Source organism: Ascochyta rabiei, chromosome 6 (genome assembly GCF_004011695.2).
Source record: "Ascochyta rabiei chromosome 6, complete sequence".
Taxonomy (NCBI): Eukaryota; Fungi; Ascomycota; class Dothideomycetes; order Pleosporales; family Didymellaceae; genus Ascochyta; species Ascochyta rabiei.
The window spans coordinates 239,494-256,695 of record NC_082410.1 but is presented as its reverse complement, the minus strand read 5'-3'; the positions used below and the strand labels follow the sequence as shown (position 1 = coordinate 256,695).

The 17,202-nt window shown below is 54.3% G+C and overlaps 9 protein-coding genes across 9 annotated transcripts, besides 4 other annotated features; 8 read left to right on the top strand and 1 right to left on the bottom strand.

Annotated features, from left to right (window-relative positions):
- Positions 1–21: 21 nt before the first annotated feature.
- On the top strand, positions 22–2,426 carry EKO05_0003973 (GTPase required for pre-60S ribosomal subunit nuclear export and maturation; the record flags this gene model as incomplete). The annotated part of the gene is made up of 4 exons (XM_038938990.1): positions 22–119; positions 259–994; positions 1,388–1,430; positions 1,483–2,426. 4 exons carry the CDS (start codon positions 22–24, stop codon positions 2,424–2,426), a joined length of 1,821 nt encoding a protein of 606 aa, XP_038799796.1.
- Positions 73–108: a tandem repeat.
- Positions 159–199: a tandem repeat.
- Positions 2,249–2,294: a tandem repeat.
- A 529-nt stretch (positions 2,427–2,955) lies between the features above and the next one.
- Positions 2,956–3,902, top strand: EKO05_0003972 (uncharacterized protein; the record flags this gene model as incomplete). The annotated part of the gene is made up of 2 exons (XM_038938890.1): positions 2,956–3,232; positions 3,286–3,902. The coding sequence occupies 2 exons, from the start codon at positions 2,956–2,958 to the stop codon at positions 3,900–3,902; spliced, it is 894 nt and encodes a 297-aa protein (XP_038799795.1).
- A 991-nt stretch (positions 3,903–4,893) lies between these two features.
- Positions 4,894–5,223, top strand: EKO05_0003971 (uncharacterized protein; the record flags this gene model as incomplete). The annotated part of the gene is made up of 1 exon (XM_059636280.1): positions 4,894–5,223. One exon carries the CDS (start codon positions 4,894–4,896, stop codon positions 5,221–5,223), a length of 330 nt encoding a protein of 109 aa, XP_059492263.1.
- A 412-nt stretch (positions 5,224–5,635) lies between these two features.
- On the top strand, positions 5,636–6,646 carry EKO05_0003970 (uncharacterized protein; the record flags this gene model as incomplete). The annotated part of the gene is made up of 3 exons (XM_038938910.1): positions 5,636–5,716; positions 5,771–6,003; positions 6,055–6,646. The coding sequence occupies 3 exons, from the start codon at positions 5,636–5,638 to the stop codon at positions 6,644–6,646; spliced, it is 906 nt and encodes a 301-aa protein (XP_038799794.1).
- Positions 6,647–6,707: 61 nt separating this feature from the next.
- Positions 6,708–6,848: a tandem repeat.
- Positions 6,849–7,098: 250 nt separating this feature from the next.
- Positions 7,099–8,876, top strand: EKO05_0003969 (Threonine ammonia-lyase; the record flags this gene model as incomplete). Its single annotated transcript, XM_038938744.1, has 2 exons — positions 7,099–7,296; positions 7,359–8,876. The coding sequence occupies 2 exons, from the start codon at positions 7,099–7,101 to the stop codon at positions 8,874–8,876; spliced, it is 1,716 nt and encodes a 571-aa protein (XP_038799793.1).
- Positions 8,877–10,335: 1,459 nt separating this feature from the next.
- On the top strand, positions 10,336–11,268 carry EKO05_0003968 (Glucan endo-1,3-beta-D-glucosidase; the record flags this gene model as incomplete). Its single annotated transcript, XM_038945459.1, has 1 exon — positions 10,336–11,268. The coding sequence occupies one exon, from the start codon at positions 10,336–10,338 to the stop codon at positions 11,266–11,268; it is 933 nt and encodes a 310-aa protein (XP_038799792.1).
- A 1,709-nt stretch (positions 11,269–12,977) lies between these two features.
- Positions 12,978–14,192, top strand: EKO05_0003967 (Asparaginase; the record flags this gene model as incomplete). The annotated part of the gene is made up of 2 exons (XM_038938917.1): positions 12,978–13,120; positions 13,169–14,192. The coding sequence occupies 2 exons, from the start codon at positions 12,978–12,980 to the stop codon at positions 14,190–14,192; spliced, it is 1,167 nt and encodes a 388-aa protein (XP_038799790.1).
- A 301-nt stretch (positions 14,193–14,493) lies between these two features.
- On the bottom strand, positions 14,494–15,510 carry EKO05_0003966 (uncharacterized protein; the record flags this gene model as incomplete). The annotated part of the gene is made up of 4 exons (XM_038938902.1): positions 14,494–14,770; positions 14,840–15,040; positions 15,090–15,271; positions 15,325–15,510. The coding sequence occupies 4 exons, from the start codon at positions 15,508–15,510 to the stop codon at positions 14,494–14,496; spliced, it is 846 nt and encodes a 281-aa protein (XP_038799789.1).
- A 758-nt stretch (positions 15,511–16,268) lies between these two features.
- On the top strand, positions 16,269–16,889 carry EKO05_0003965 (uncharacterized protein; the record flags this gene model as incomplete). The annotated part of the gene is made up of 1 exon (XM_038945458.2): positions 16,269–16,889. One exon carries the CDS (start codon positions 16,269–16,271, stop codon positions 16,887–16,889), a length of 621 nt encoding a protein of 206 aa, XP_038799788.2.
- Between the last annotated feature and the right edge of the window lie 313 nt (positions 16,890–17,202).

Genomic DNA, 17,202 nt, shown 5'->3' with positions numbered 1-17,202 from the left:
ACACCGCACTGCACCGCAAACATGGGTACAGGAAAGAAAGAGGCCAGCCGCAAGGAGCGCCAGGGTAAGACCGGCGATGGCATGGGCAACGTCAAGGTCAAGGGCGAGAATTTCTACCGGTATGCGCCTGATAGGGTGGGATGGGATATGGTATACTCTGCTATGCTATGCTCTGCTATGCTCTGCTATGCTCTGCTATACCAAATCCTCCTACATCATCACACAACTCCCCCACCGACTGCAACTAACAACGCCCAGCTCGGCCAAAAAGGTTAAGGTCCTCAAGCGCCTCACCGACGGCAAGGCCCAGCGCAACGCCGCCGGTGACATCACAAAGGCCGCCTCGTACCAGTCGCGCGAGGCCCCCGTCGCCCGCGTCGAGCCCAACCGCAAGTGGTTCAACAACACGCGCGTCATCTCCCAGGATGCCCTCGACTCGTTCCGCTCCGCCGTCCAGGCCCAGGCCTCGGACCCCACCACCTTCCTCATGAAGCGCAACAAGCTGCCCATGAGCCTGATTGAGGAAAAGGGCAACATCAACGGCCTCAAGCAGCACGCCGCCAAGATCGCCGTCTCCTCCCAGCCCTTCTCCGAGACCTTCGGCAACAAGGCCCAGCGCAAGAAGCCCAAGCTCGACTTCAGCTCCATCGAGGACCTCGCCACCCGCACAGGCACCATGCACGAGAGCTACCTCGACCGCCTCGAGCAGGCCAAGCTGCTGTCCGGCACCTCGGGCGAGCCCGACGAAGAGAACAAGGACGGCGACCTGGCCAGCGCCCGCGAGTTCATCTTCATGAAGGGCACCAGCAAGCGCATCTGGAACGAGCTGTACAAGGTCATCGACTCGAGCGACGTCATCCTCCACGTCCTCGACGCTCGCGACCCCAACGGCACCCGCTGCCGCAGTGTCGAAAAGTACATTCGCACAGAGGCCCCCCACAAGCACCTGGTCTTTGTCCTGAACAAGGTCGATCTGGTGCCCTCCAAGGTAGCTGTAAGTCTTGGAAACACCCACAACCCCTCTCATACTCGACCCTCCCCTTCCCTCCCCTTCCCTCTCCTCCCCTCGCCTCCCCGGCCCACCTTCCATTCCCCATTTTAAGTCAAGGACCTATTCTTTTTCCTCGCGAAATATTCTCCATGAACTGGTTCTGTTACAAACTGGGAAGATTGAGACCGACTCGCTTTCCCAACGCCGTCTTGGCTGCGGGTGGATGGCTTCCGTTTTGGTGGCCGTCGCTAGAGTTCAGAGTGATCTGTTTGAGTTGAGGGCCGACTCCGCCTCGCGGGTTCTTGTGGCGGTCCTCTTAGTAATGCTTCACACATGCCTTTGTCCCAAGCACGCTTCTTTCGACTTGCAAAACGACACTGGCTAACACCATCACAGGCTGCCTGGGTCAGACACCTCAGCAAAGAGTTTCCCACACTTGGTATGTGTTGTCGCTCCTCCCATCACTCACTCACTGCTAACACCCCTCTCAGCCTTCCACGCCAACATCAACAACTCCTTCGGAAAGGGCTCCCTCATCGCCCTTCTCCGTCAATTCTCCTCCCTCCACAGCGACCGCAAGCAGATCTCCGTCGGCATGGTCGGCTATCCCAACACCGGAAAGTCGTCCATCATCAACACCCTGCGCAAGAAGAAGGTCTGTGTGGTTGCACCCATTGCTGGCGAGACAAAGGTCTGGCAGTACATCACACTCATGAAGAGGATCTACATGATCGATTGCCCGGGTATCGTGCCGCCGAACCAGGAGGACACAGACGAGGATCTCCTGCTGAGAGGCAGTGTCCGAGTCGAGAACGTCGAGTACCCTTCACAATACATCCCCGCCGTGCTCAGGCGAGTGCAGCCAAAGTACTTGCAGCGGACGTACGAGCTGAAGGAGCCTGCTACTGATTCAGTCACATTCCTCGAGATCCTCTGCAGAAAGAGCGGACGTCTTCTCAAGGGTGGTGAGGCTGACATCGACGGCGCTGCCAAGATGGTACTGAACGACTGGATCCGTGGAAAGCTCCCTTGGTTCACACCTCCGCCATACAAGGAGGGCGAGCAAGGCCCCGCGGTTGGTGTCGAGGGTCGTGATGGTGCGCTGGGCGAGATGAGCAAAAAGAGGAAACGCGGTGCCGAGGGTGAAGCTGCTACAAGCCTTGCTGCTACCGTAGACACCACCGGCGCGCCTCAGGACGAGGCTGAGAAGACCGATGGCGAGTTTGATGGCTTCAGCGACGACGATAGCGCAGAGCTGGATGACGAGGTTGACGAGGACGACGATGAGGATGAAGAGGCGGATCTCGCTGGTGGCGTGTCTCTGGAAGCCCCCGAGGTCGATGATGCAAGTGAAGACGATGAAGATGTGGAAGCAGATATCGCAGCAATATCGGCAGCCTTATCGAAGGCGAAGAAGCGGCAACGGAAGGCGTAGTAGCACTTTGACGACTGAAATGATACCCATCTTGTCCGAGCTATGTGGCTCACTTCTCTTCATGATTTGCCTCTTGTGTTTCTCGTGATGCATCTGATCTCACTGCTCAACAGCGCGACAGCGGCTCTGTCGGTCTGCCGGATGCCGCACAGGACCAAGACACTCCTACATGTACCAAACGCGCCTCGGTCTTGCAGCAACCGATGCCCGATAGACCTAGACACGATGACGGTACCGCATATTCTCCACAAACCTATCGTGGTCGTGCGAGGTTGTTCGCAAATTGTACCCCGGCCGTACATCTATCGCCGAACCGATGGGTCTCAACCAATCGCACGTTGCTAAGGCTAGCCGTTTGCTCTTTCCGCGGGTTTGCGGGGCTAGGTACCCTGGCAACAAACAACGGCATGGTAGACCGGTAGAACGTATACCCTTCTTCGACGATACCCATATAATACACTCCACCTACCACTGGCTCTTGTCCTATCACTTTGAATCGTGTCCTCAAAACCACACACGTCCAGTCACAATGGCACCCAACTGGGACAGGCTCATCCGCTTCATTTCTACAGATGGCCGCGAATTGCGGGGTCAACCCATTCTCCCCTCCCCCGACTTTGATGTCGGCACAACAACCGAAGAGACGGGACTGAAGGCCAAGGTTATCAATGTAGCCAATGGAGATGTTTTCGATGCCGCCACCAAGGTCACAGATGAGGAGGTCACAGTGAAGAAGCTGCTCGGTCCCGTGACCGTCGATGAGGTGCCCATCATTCGATGCATCGGGCTGAACTTCATCAAGCACAGTTAGTTGCCCGTCTACCTGAAAAAACAAACAGATTGTTGATGAATACTTTAGTTCAGGAAGGAGGCCGTACCCTCCCCCCTCATCCCAGCACGTTCATCAAAGCCAACACCTGCCTGGCGGACCACAATGGTCCCATTGTAATTCCCAAGATCGCACAAGACAATCAAGCCGACTACGAAGGCGAGCTCTGCTTCATCATTTCCAAAGACTGCAAGGACGTATCCGAAGCCGATGCTTTCGACTACATTGGTGGTTATATGTCCGGCAACGACGTCTCTTCTCGCAAGTGGCAGCGCGACCCCAACCTCGCCGGCACCGTCCCGCAGTGGAACTTCTCCAAGGGCTTCGACACATACGCGCCCCTCGGACCCCAAATCGTCAGCACGAAGGTGATCCCCGACCCAAGCAAACTCCAGCTCCAGACACGGGTCAACGGCGAGCTCCGCCAGAACTCAGGCATCGACGACTTGTGCTTCAAGATCCCCACGCTCGTCGCTTTCAGCAGCCAAGGCACAACGCTGAAGAAGGGTACTGTAGTCATGACAGGGACGTGTGCGGGCGTCGGGTACGCCATGAAGAACCCGCAGTTCCTGAAGCCGGGGGATGTCGTGGAGGTCTCGCTCACACCGCAGATTGGAACACTGAGGAATACCGTGGAGTACGCGTAGATGACGGAAGTAGACAGAGGTAGACGAATCTTGACAGGATACCACAATGACCATGTTCATCGCTGCAAAACCTGAATTTGATCGACGACCCTACTCAAACATCCATGCCTTGCAGCATGAAGTGCGCACGCAAGGATCTGTAAAAGTGGGAATGCACTTGGAAGAAGCTTTAGTTTCTGTAGTTGTAAATGCCACCAAACGAGGAAAAAATCAAAGCGAACACGCTACATGGAGAGGAAAGCTCGATCTCCAACACTGTGCTCGACCACGTCGACCATTCACCTGAAGCCGGGCCCGGCTGTCGCGGTGTGCGAGCCAGTATTTGCGCTGAAAAGCAGTTCTGGGCTGGACTTTGAGCTGGTACGGGTCTGTCGACATTTCGGGTGTTTCATGATAATTTGATAGGCCTGTTATTCCAAGAAGTACAACAAAGCGCACATGACATGGCAAGCGGTTTGAGATGACTATGCAACGACATTTTATTTTGGAGCAGCGACGAGCTAGGAAAAGAAGGAGCTTCTGTTCAAGGTGGCAGAGTGCTGGACATGACGGGAGGCTTGGATTGTTTGTAATCACCGCGATTGCGAATAGCGCGTCATTCTGGTGCCTTTTGAGATGCATGTAGCCGGCGCCTTGCTTCCTTCTCCTCAAGCAAACTGCAGTGGTGGAGACACTAGCATGTTATGAATCAACAGCGTTCACACCATTCTCGCCACGCCTCCTTTACTATTGTATACCTCTCTATTTTGCGTAAGACATAACATCTCGTCCACTATCTTTACCAAGGCCAATCCTTGCGATGGCTTCTGTATGATGTGCTCGTAGAAGGGTACTATGAGATGAAGCGCTTGTAAGGAGACCTGTTACCGCTTGAATAGCTGCCAAAAGCTTGACTGGACGTTTCACAAGCTTGTGTGCAAGACCGCGAAGGACTTTGGAGGAGACAAGCAGCCCAGCCAGACACACATGCGCGCCATAGTGATCGCAGAGAATGAGACCCGGCCCGTTTCGCTTGGCTGCCTATGTCTTGCGACAAATGCAAAGAATCAGGTCAGATGAAGCCTTACCTCAGCTCGATGCTCGACGAAACTCTTTGTGTATGAAGCCGCTGAGGTGCTCACCTGTACGCTATCGTGCAGTATGTATAGGCAAGAATGGAAGGACATTGTACAAAGATGACGCAACAAGGACTTGCTCGCTCGTTGAGTGTTATGACCAGGGGCGAGTTGCGCAGGTACACGGCAGGCCCATGGCTGGCAATGGTGTCGAAGCAGGACTTCAAGAAGTGGTACGTCGAGAGCACCGACGAAATCGAGGCTAAGTTTCTACGAGCGAAACAGCTTGCTGGACCTTGTGAGGCATAGTCGAGCGAGCTCGAGGAGCCTTATGACTTTGGACTGGTATGGCATGTGTGGGGAAATTTTGTCATGGAAGCTTACGATTCCAGTAGCCAGCTCAACAAAAGTCTGTTGTTAACTGGACATATTGATCATGTGATACTGCCGTAACAGCCTTCGTACTGGTTGCTCGGAAATCTGAAATAGCCAAGAATTGACGACCAAAATAATTGTAGAAATTGTAGAACGGATGGCTTGGCAGCGATGCTGGATTGAGGTCCATGGTGGTAAGCCGGTAGGTTTTCCCTTGTCAGGCTAGCGTCGAATCTGTCTTTCGGCCTCGGATGCGGGCACATGCACCTGGGGGTGTACTCCAATCGCAGTGGAAACTGAAACATGCCTGCTTTCAAAGCAAACGATGGTGTGAGTCTACACTACGAGACGCATGGTGACAGTAGTAGCCCGCCGTTGATTCTGGTAGGTCATCGTCTCCAGAGCTCATCACGACACGCTGATTGACTTGTTCACAAGCTCCATGGTTTCACAGGGTCTGGGCAGGTCTTCCAACGCAATACTTCGTCGCTTTCGAAGAAGTACTACGTGATCGTACCTGATTTACGCGGTCACGGCGAATCTGAAAAGCCACGTGCTGGATACCACGTCGCACGACTGGCTTTGGATTTGAGCAACTTGATCGAGCACCTGCAGCTCCCCAAAGGCCAAATATCAGCGATTGGCACAAGCCTCGGGGCAGCTATCCTCTGGTACTCTAAATGCTTGGATGGAAGAAAGCGCAGGGGCTGACAGCACGGCAGGTCGTATTGTGAGCTTTTCAGCACGCGCACGTTTTCACACGTCATATATGTCGACCAGGCTCCATTGCAGAACTATCTCTCCGATTGGGGCCCTGAGTTTGGTAACCGTGGTTGCAACTGTCCGCAGGCATTGGCAGAGATGCAGCGCACGCTCGAAGAGGATGCCAGAACGGCTCATCTAGGCACCATCTCTGCTTGTCTGGGCTACCGATCGCACCCTCAAGCAGGCGATCCCACCTCAAAGACCAAAGAATGGCAAGACGACGAAGGCTTCTTTCTTGGCGAAGCGCTCAAGGGAGAGGGCTGGTGGTATGGGAAGCTGATGGCCGATCACACAGCGCTGGACTGGCGGGACGCAATCAGGCAGAGTTTCGGGCCGGGAAGCGGCAGTCGGACGAAGACGCTGGTGGTTGCGAGCACGAGGAGTGGATGCTTCCCTGCTGCTGGGCCGCTCAAGGTGGTCGAGTTGGCGAACGGGGGCAATGATGGCGGGCTTGCGAGGGGTGTGGCGGTGGAGTGGGGAGGGCACTGGTGTTACTGGGAGAAGCCTGAGCAGTTCAATGGGCTGGTGCTTGGGTTTCTGGCCGAGTAGAGGGGGGTTGGATAGCACGGGTCCAGATGAGATTCTTTTGGTGTGTGGTGTTGCACCGAAAGACGTGCATGACGTGAATGGAGTGCATGACGTGAATGAAGTGCATCACGTGCATGAAGTGCATCACGTGCATGAAGTGCATAACGTGCATGGAGTGCATCACGTGAATGAAGTACATCACGTGCATGGTGTGCATGACGTGGATGGAGTGAGTGCATCACGTGTGTAGGACGCATCACGTGCGAACAACACCGTGCACCACCTTTGCACACAAAGAGTCAAAGAGCGTGCGTGCATCGGACAGGCGAGCCACTCCCCGCGCGCCCCACAAAAGGCGGGGCCCTCCGATTAAGCATGCAGGCGTTGCAAATCATGAGCTTCAGAATTGAGAGCGTCCAGCTGCCAGCCACTCCACCACGCCCTCCACGCCCTTCACCTCCACCACGCCCACCATGGCAGCCGTAGAAGACTACTCGCGGCCGACGACGCCTGACAACACGCCCAATGGGCTCAGCTCGCCGCGCACGCCCAAGCAGACGGGCCTCGCGCTCACAGAGTACACGGCGACCCCCAGCCCGCCCAACGAGTCGTCGCGCGACAAGAGCAGCGTGGTGCCCGAGGCGTTCCTGCTGCCCAACGGGTATCCTGATGTAGGTCACGTGCCACGGGACCCCTTGACCGAGCCGCGAGTGTCTGACGCCCGCCGCCCCAGTATCTGCGCCTCATCCTCACGTCGCGCGTGTACGAGGTCGTCAGCGAGACGCCGCTCACGCACGCCACCAACCTCAGCAACCGGCTCGAGTGCAATGTCCTGCTCAAGCGCGAGGACCTGCAGCCCGTCTTCAGCTTCAAGCTGCGCGGCGCCTACAACAAAATGGCCCACCTCGACCCCAAGCACCGCTGGCGGGGCGTGGTTGCGTGCAGCGCCGGCAACCACGCCCAGGGCGTCGCCTACTCCGCCCGCCACCTGAAGATCCCCGCCACCATTGTCATGCCCTCGGGCACCCCCGACATCAAGCACAAGAACGTCTCGCGCCTCGGCGGCTCCGTCATCCTCCACGGCGCCGACTTCGACGCCGCAAAGGCCGAGGCCGCCCGCCTCGAGACGCTGCACGGCCTCGTCCAGATCCCGCCCTTCGACGACCCGTACGTCATTGCTGGCCAGGGCACCGTCGGCCTGGAGCTGCTGCGCCAGACGAATCTGCAGAACCTGCACGCCGTCTTCTGCTGCGTCGGCGGCGGCGGCCTGATAGCCGGCATCGGCGTCTACATCAAGCGCATCGCCCCCCACGTCAGGATCATCGGCGTCGAGCAGTACGACGCCAACGCCATGGTCGAGTCGCTCAAGGCCGGCCGCCGCGTGCTGCTCAAGGAAGTCGGCCTGTTCGCCGACGGCGCCGCTGTCAAGACGGTCGGCGAGGAGACCTTCCGCATCTGCCAGGACGTCGTCGACGAGGTCGTCCAGGTCACCACCGACGAGACCTGCGCCGCCATCAAGGACATGTTCGAGGACACACGCTCCATTGTCGAGCCCGCCGGCGCCCTTGCCCTCGCTGGCTTGAAGAAGTGGGTCAGCCGCAACCCCTCGCCCGACCGCGAGCGCGGCCTCGTCGCCGTTGCCAGTGGTGCCAACATGAACTTTGACCGCCTCCGCTTCGTCGCTGAGCGCGCGGCCCTGGGTGAGAACAAGGAAGCCCTGCTCTCCGTCACCATCCCCGAAACCCCCGGCGCCTTCGCAAAGCTCGTCTCCACCATCCATCCCATGGGCGTCACAGAGTTCAGCTACCGCTACTCGGGCCCACAGGAAGCCAACATCCTGGTCGGTGTCGAGCTCAAGGCCGCGACGCGCTCTCGCGACCTGCCCGATCTCATCGCTCGTCTTGCCGTCGAGGGCATGACAGCGACCGATCTCTCGCAAGACGAGCTCGCAAAGTCACACATCCGTTACCTGGTCGGCGGTCGCAGCGCCGCCGCTGACGAGCACATGTTCATGTTCGAGTTTCCCGAGCGGGGCGGCGCCTTGTTCAAGTTTTTGAACACGCTGCAGCCGGGCATGAACATCAGTCTCTTTCACTACAGAAACTATGGCGGCGATGTCGCCAAGATCCTGGCTGGTATTCAGTGCAAGCAGGAAGAGAGCGCAAAGCTGACGGACTTCCTGAGGGACATCGGCTATCCTTACAAAGAGGTCACTGATAGCGCCAGCTACAAGATGTTCTTGAGGGATTAAAGGTTGCATGGCCCGCCAGATCTTCTCGACCTCTGACCAGGTCATGCTGTGCCGCAGTACATTTTCAAAGCTGAGAATCTTTCCAAGCATCTGCCGCCCTTGAGCCGTTTGGCGCCTTTCTGGATTCCATACCTTATGCCCACAAAATGATCTACTACCCAAGTCTCAAACACTCCACTATTGCGCGACTCATTCTTCCTGCCAACGCGTCAGCTCCTTATTGACATGGCCGAACCACTCGACAATTGGAAATACGTCGCCTGGCCCGGCGGCCATACAGGGTGTGAGCCTTTAGCCGCAGAAATGTATCCGCCTCATGACAACGACTCCACCCTACACAAGGCTGTTTTTAAGGGAGAAGTCGCTTAACTCGCATTGTCGCTGGTAGAAGTTGATACTGCTGACATCCGGAGTCACCACTACTGCACAGCCCTCCACCTGGCAATTCGAAGCAATTAAGCAGAAGCTGTCCAGGTACTCCCATCAGCTGGTACGGATCCTCAGCTTGAACATGATGTGGATACATGTTACCAGGTGCGTCTTGCTGCTATTGGCTCTGCAGCTTGGCTTAGATCCAACGAAACGTGTCTTTGATCATTCTTATCGATCACGGAGTCAATTTACCACCGAGCATATGTCTGCTATCCTAATTAAACCTCACCGGTATGTTTGATAATAGTCGAACTCATCAATCATGGCGCAGAACCGGAGCGATCAGAGAGGGAACACAGCTCCTCACCGCTCTCTGAAGTACCATTATAGGGTTCCGGTGCCTGAAGCCCAGACCTGTTCAATGCGCTCTTGGTGAGGGGCGCAGACATGGATGCGATGAACGATGAGGGTTAGACACATGCTGGACAACTCGGTCGCAACAAGTGGTTTTCAGATGACACTGGACTACTGCAGAAGATGCCACCCCAACCATGCTCTCCTAATCCGCCAGCGCGATGGTGATGAAAAGATTGGGAGGACTTAGCAGAGAGCAAGTCTTGAGCACATGGACCTTACCAGGCCAATATTTCCACAAAGGCCGCGCGCAAGTACCACGCTCCAAGGAGCTCCTGGATACTCCTCAGTCTACGTTTTTACAACATCCACAAGGCAAGCTCTGACGTTGCATCCCCATATTGCCGCAGTCTATTTTTGCATTGGCTATTCCGCTTCTGGAACAATGTATTGGACCCTTTTCTTGGGGTTGGTTCAACATGGTATGCCAAGTGCGTTCAGCTGCATGGCACTTGGCTAATTGGGCTCGTTGAAGCTCGTAAATGCGGGCTAAAAGCTTCCGACACGTCAGACACGAGCCTCACAACGTCATGTTACTCTTGGCGATGATGTGCAGATCCGACAATGCAGAAGCTAGGGGCAAACATATTGGCATACTTGAGGAAGAGAGTCCCCGTAATTTTCATCAATATCAACGCTGATTAATAATTAATTGTGTTCCTACTACACCACCATGAAGGCAACAGTGGCGTCTCTCCTTGCTTTGGCCACAGCTGTCTCAGCCCAGGTCAAAGGCTTCAACTATGGCGCCACCAACAACGACGGCTCCTGCAGAGGCTACAGCGACTTCGTCCGCTACTTCAACGATGCCAAATCGCTATCCGGCGCATCAGGTTTCCAGGCCGCTCGCCTTTACACTTCCATCCAGTGCGGTACTGCCGCGGCACCCATCGAAGCTTTCCGCGCTGCCATCGATACCGACACCAAAATCCTTGTCGGTCTGTGGGCATCTGCTGGACGAGCCGTGTACGAGAACGAGTTGAACGCGCTACTTCAAGCATCCCGCGACCTCGGAAGCGCATTCACAGACCGCATCGTCGGTATCAGCGTAGGCTCCGAGGACCTGTACCGCAGCTCTCCCCAGGGTGTAGCCAACAACGCTGGCGTCGGTGCCACCGGTGCCGAGATCGAAGGCTACATTGGCTGGATGCGTGATTGGATTCGCGGAACCGGACTCGAGAGCAAGCCCATCGGCCACGTCGATACATGGACAGCATGGGTCCTGCCTGAGAACCGCGGCGTAGCGAACTCTGTCAATTGGCTCGGTCACAACTCGTTCCCCTACTTCGAATCGACCAAGGCAAACTCGATTGACTTGGCTGCCGAGAACTTCAGGACGGCTGTCGCGCAAACCGAGGGTGTTGCAGGCGGAAAGGAGGTCTGGGTCACCGAGACGGGATGGCCGCGTGTCGGACCCAACTCTCGCGATGCCGTTGCGAGCACAGAGAACAGCCAGCGCTACTGGAAGGAAGTCGGCTGCAGTCTCTTTGGCCAGAGGAACACTTTCTGGTACACACTCAAGGATGCCAACACTGCCCAGACCGATTTGAGCTTCGCGGTCACGCCGCTGGAGAACAACACGCCTTACTTCGACTTGACCTGTTAGATCATGGCGATTGAGAACCAGGCATCGTGGGGTTCTCGTTGACGCATGGGTCGAATCAAAACTTCATCAATGGTGTAAATAACTCAATTCATCTCATAGAACCCATGTCTGCCTCATTCATCGTATCGAACAAATCTTGCAGTACCTTAAGCTTGCTGCATAAAAGCGAGCCGTCTTCGAACCGCGCATCATACCATGGAGTTTCAATGAGAGCAGCCATACGAAACGTGCCGATCACCAGTAAGCCGCTTTTGACGAGCACTCATCAAACTGTCCTGTCACCTGTTTTTACTCCTGCCTGCTAATATGCGCGGTAGTCTCCACACCACGATCCACCCAATTGGCAACTACAGCGCCAAACACCTCATCCCGCTTCACAAAGACGCCTGGTACCCGCACACCACCCCATATCTTCGTTTCCACCGTGTTGGCGCCGTACTTGCGGTTGAATCCATACTTGGTGCTGTCGGCAGCGATTTCCCCTGCCATCTAATTCGACATGCCTTCACTTTATGTGCTCATCACCACAGGAAACCCTCTATCCGTGGCATGGCCCAGACACGAGCTTCTTGAGGCGCAGCAGAAAGTCTCGTCGCCTTCGTGGACTAGTGAGGAAGACACTTCAATCGACCTATATCGATGCTTATTGGGCAAGCACCCTGACACACCCGACGTGGACAATGTCAAGACCTTTGGAAAGTTCTGTTTCAGAAACGCCGTACATTGTTATGTAGATACTGGGGCGCTGCAGGATCGGGAAATTGCATTCAGAGAGCTAGATTTTGCTATCGGTCAGGCGAGGGTGGCGGCAGCCAGAACGAATTTCCATTCTATCTAGTCAAGATGAAGGATGACGAAGGGGAAGATGTCATTCGTGGTGTTTCATGGAGCAACGACAACGATGGAGTCCTGTGTCGATGGTATGTCATCGAGGTCAAGCTCCGAGACTAGGACTGGGGCCTGACATCAAACATATTGATATTCGAGTCGGCGCTTTCATGGCGTACACCAATCTTACCGCTTCATTCACACCAACAAGGAGGCCGAATTGCGATGTTACCGAGGTCCAAAGCGATTTATTTCCGAAGCATCCGTAGATTATGATTACTTTTGGAGATAGGTGCAACTATGTACCAGTAGACAGGACGGCTCACACACGCCACGGCATCGATGGATCAAAACAAGCTAATGTTGATGCGGCTTAGCTCATGTTGATCGTGAGCCTTTTGACTACTCATTTGTTTCTTGTTGCTACCCCTGTATTGGTGCCGCATCGCAAGCAACCATGCAGTCCAGATGTTTTTATCATCCAACCGCTTCTAGTGCTGTTGTTCTGCGGAATCCTCTAAGCAACGTATAGGCTCATCGGGCGAGCTCCAAAACCCCGCTCTTGCTCCGCAGCTCATTGCTATCATCCACTGGTCAATGACGCAGGACCGATAACGCCCCTGCCAATACAATCTTATTCTCGGGCCTTCACCTCCCTCATTAGGCTGCGATGCCAAGCAGAAATTGCATCTGCTATCGGATGTCTACGTTGTGACTTGCAGAGCATGTGCCGGAGTGATGCGGATGACAGCTCCAAGCGAATCCATCTAGACCAGGGGCCATTAAGGTGTCTTTGAGAAAGATGATAGGAAAGTATAAGATGTATCGACAAGTTGCCCTCTTCATCTACGCTCAGATCATCGATATTCCGTGCTTCTGACATGCGTATTCTTACTCTCAGCTCTCTCTTCTTCGTGGTCTGTAGCAATGCTACACCAACGCTTTCCCGCAAGAACGCTTCTACCGCCAGTGAACGACTTGGATTGACCTGGTTGGGAGGTAACAGCACGCTCCCCAAAGTCTTGTGAGCTACATAAATGTGATGGGCTGTTCTTAAAGCTAAACAGCAAAGGGTACTTTTCACAGGAGGCACCATCTCAGGCGGCTCAATTCACGGTGCTTTGGATGACACTCAGTATGGCGACCTAGGAATCACTGGGGAGCAAATCATAGCTCGCAACCCATACCTTCTCAACAATACACAACTTGCTGTTTCCAATTGGACAAGCGATGATGGCTCGACGGGCACCAACGATGCCTTAGTGATGAACATGACCCGGTTCGCCTATGACGCTCTGTGCTCAAAAGATAGCGATATCGTCGGCGCCGTGTTCACCCATGGAACCAACTCGCTCGAAGAAACGGCATTCCTTATGGACAGTCTCGTAAATTGCGGCAAACCTATTGTTGCAGTCGGGTCAATGCGGCCTTGGACGTATCTCTCTTACGACGGAGACGCGAACTTCTTCGATGGTGTCAAGCTAGCTGCAACTCCAGAAGCACGAAACCGAGGCGTCATGGTTGCATTCAACGCCCGTATCATACCGGGTTATTGGGCGACCAAACTGCATTCCACAAACCCCGACGCCTTTGGCGCCACTGCTACAGGGGATCTTGGCCTTTTCATCAACAGCTTACCGGTCTTCTACAACACACCATCACAACCACTTTACAAGCATGCCTTTGATCTGTCTCAGGTATCCAAACACTCCTCATATCCCGCCCTTCCGAAGGTCGACATTCTTTACGCGGCCCGCGAGTTCGATGGAAAGCTTGTGCTTAACTCTCAAGCGAATGGCGCTGCAGGAGTAGTGATCGCTGGTACCGGCAACGGTGGAGTACCAACGGGCCAGGATGAGATTGCCGAAGCGATGGAGAAGGGACTGCAGGTCGTTGTCGGGACTAGGAGTCCGTTCGGACCGAGCAGTCCTGACCTGACGCCTTCGTACGCCAAGTCGGGCTTTGTCCATGTCATCCAGGCTAGAATCATGTTGCAACTTGCGATTGCCAGCGGCATGGGTATGAATCAAACTATTGAGTTGTTTGAGGGTGCGTTCAGAAAGGCTATTGGAGAGCCGTGGAGTCCTGGCAGCTAGTGAGGAGACAGTGCGTTAGCCGGAGACATCAAGTTACTTATGGGTCACCCATCAATGAGATGAACGTCAAGAATGTGAAGAAGCAGCTTTTGATTCTGTCTATCCACGCCAGAAGAGCCGAAAGCTCAACGATGTCGATCTAGTAGATGTGGTTTTCTGGGAAGGCAACCTCTAGCTTCGGCATGCCGAGTAGATTGTGGAAAGATCTGTCCTCGAGATCGGCGGAACAAAACGGGAAATTGAAAGTCGTGATTACAGTCCAATCACTGGCGACAGTCTGCAACAGTCTGGTAGTATTGATCTAAGCACCGAAAGCGTAACGGCTTCCAACGTTGCTAAGGCTGTTTCCACCGTTATCGATCAGGAATCCGTCCCCCGTAGTCGCCATGAAGTAAGCGTAGCGATGGACATCACTTGAGGTATCAAGCCAAGGAAGTACTTCGTCGAGAAATGCCTCGATCTGCTCATCATTACCGCGCGGCTTGAATTCGGTGATCCAGATGGGACGGCCGGCGGCGACCTTGCGGGTGTCCTCGACGTGCTTCTTGAAGTAGGCAGCGTTGCTTGCTTCGTCGTACCTGTCTGATAGTCAGCATTGAATCGTGATGTCGAAGACGTGAAGAAGGATGGAGGTAAAGGGTACTCACCAGTGGATGTTGATGAAGTCGATGCTGCAGCCCGTGCAAGCGTTGATGAAAGATGAGAGGTAGGCCAGCCCGTTCGGTCCATTGGTCACGGCAGGGGAGCCCAGATACATCTTCTCCTTGAGCGACTTCTGAGGCTCCATGTGCTGTTTCCACGCAGCAATTGAGCTGCCGAGGTCCATGCAAGCGCCGCCCATGCCGGGTCTGGTGTTGTTAGGGATTATTCTAGAAAATGCAGGCACAAACGACTTACTCGCAGTTGTCAGGCTCATTGAATCCAAGGAGGTGAGTGGGCGCGTCTTTGTTTGCAAACGCGGCAGCCCGAACATCTTCAGCCCACTTGCCAGTCTGGTCGGCGCGGTTCGAGTGCAGCATTGGGACGAACTCAAACCATGCGTCGATGTCACCATGAGATCGAGAATCCCAGTTGTACGCCTGGTCAAGTTTTCAGTGAGTGGCTAAGCTACGGATCAAGATGTCAAATATACCCAAGTGACCCGACTGCCGCCAACGTCGAAGTACTTGATGTACTTGACCTCGTTGTATGGGACACCGCGGCGATGGACACTTCCCGTCTCGAGTGGAGGGCGAGCGATAGCAATGGGTCGTGAGGTTGCGGCCGTGAAGTTGAAGAGCGCCAGGCTCACGAAAAGAAGGACTCGGAAAAAGGACATCTTGGCTCGATGGTGTGCGTGGCTGACCGCGGAGTATATGTAAGGTAAAATGGTATATAGGGAGTGGAAGGCACTGGTGCGCGGAAAGAGCGTTTTTGAGGTTGGTTGGTAGACAAAGAGTGTGTGGTCGAGGGGAAAAGGCGATCAGAAGCGAGCGAAGTGCGGTATATATACGGGGGGTAGTGCAGTGACTGCAAGTGGGCCGCGCTAGTGAGCCGTGATGAAGTGAAGCTGGAACTGTTGGGGCTATGGCTTATAGCTGAGGTAAGAAAGGTTGCTGCGTTCGTTCGTTCTGACTGAGAGCTCATGTGGTGAAGGTGAAGGTTTGGAGGCCGTCCACTCGATCTGCTTGGCCATGTTCGACAGACCGGATCCTAAGTACTTCCTGCCCGAGTCGTTCTGTTCAGTCCGCGAAATTGCATCCTCCAAGGTTTAGACGTGCGGTGTGCTCTTTATCGGGGGGCATTTGCCCAGTGTCCCGAGTAGCAAGCGCGCATGACGTGCTTTCACAGTCATGTGCCTGATCAGTTGCTAGAAGTGCATACACACCTGACGAACTGGAGACGAGATTTTCGTTTCGATACTCAGGCAACTCATTCAGTCGCTCGATCTCTATCCTTCTTGATCTCATTGTCAGGTTCACTACTGATCTTGTGTTGATTAGAAGGGGTCTTGATGGTGTCCCAATCGTTTCGAATTGCTTAGATGAGTACTGAGGCTCTTGCTGCGAAGATGTTTTCCCGGCCCAAACGTTGCTTATGATTACGAAACACGCTCGACAGCCTTATCACCAACACTGTGAAGAGCCATTCGTCGATGCGCATTCGTTAGAATGTTTCTTTTCTCTTAATTCCAGTCGAATGTTCTCAGTAACCGTACCAATTGACTGCTTCATCGACACCATGACAGCATCTGCAGCGAATCTCATCATGGACACAGCGCTAGAGGCTTGTGAAGCCTCTTCCTTGAACAAAGCGTATAGTATATGTATTGAGGTGACCGAGTTGCCGGCCAAAAGTTGCAAACTCATTGAGTCAAAGGCCTTTTGGGACGAGACGGTCATAACTCTATCGTGGAAGCCAAAATCTGCGGCCACTTTTTCTATCGTAATTGCATCGAACACTGGTTCCAAACTAGCAAGGACCCACAACGAAACTGTTGTCCAAATTGTCGAGCTGTGCTTTTCGGTGTACCCCTACTCCCAAATCCCCGAGCCGCTCAAGCTGAAAAAGGTTCTCGAGCTGGACAGGACATATACTCACATGATCATGTTGGTGGTTCTCACAGGACCCCTTACTTGGCCGTCCACGAGATCGCCGATCCGTGGAACACCGAATATTGCCAGCTCTAAACCGGGAGGACGCCTCTTTGGCGACTGATAGTGCTCCTACCACCAGTGAGATAATTTTGAGCGCCGTCTATCCTATTCATCAAACGACACATGCCGAAGTTGATGAGCGCCGGTACCTGTGCAATTTTTTTAGTGTTGTTCTCATACGCGATAGAGATCTTTGCAATATTTTGCAGTGACAATAAAACAGTGTGCCACGTCTGTACAAAGCTGCCAACAACCCTCATCGTCTCATAGTAAGGCCTTTGTTGATCGAACAACAAAGGTAGCTCTTTGTAACGTAAGTAGCCAGAAAAGTCTTCTGAGTTTCCCTTTGTGCAGGGAACGCGCTGTCACTACAT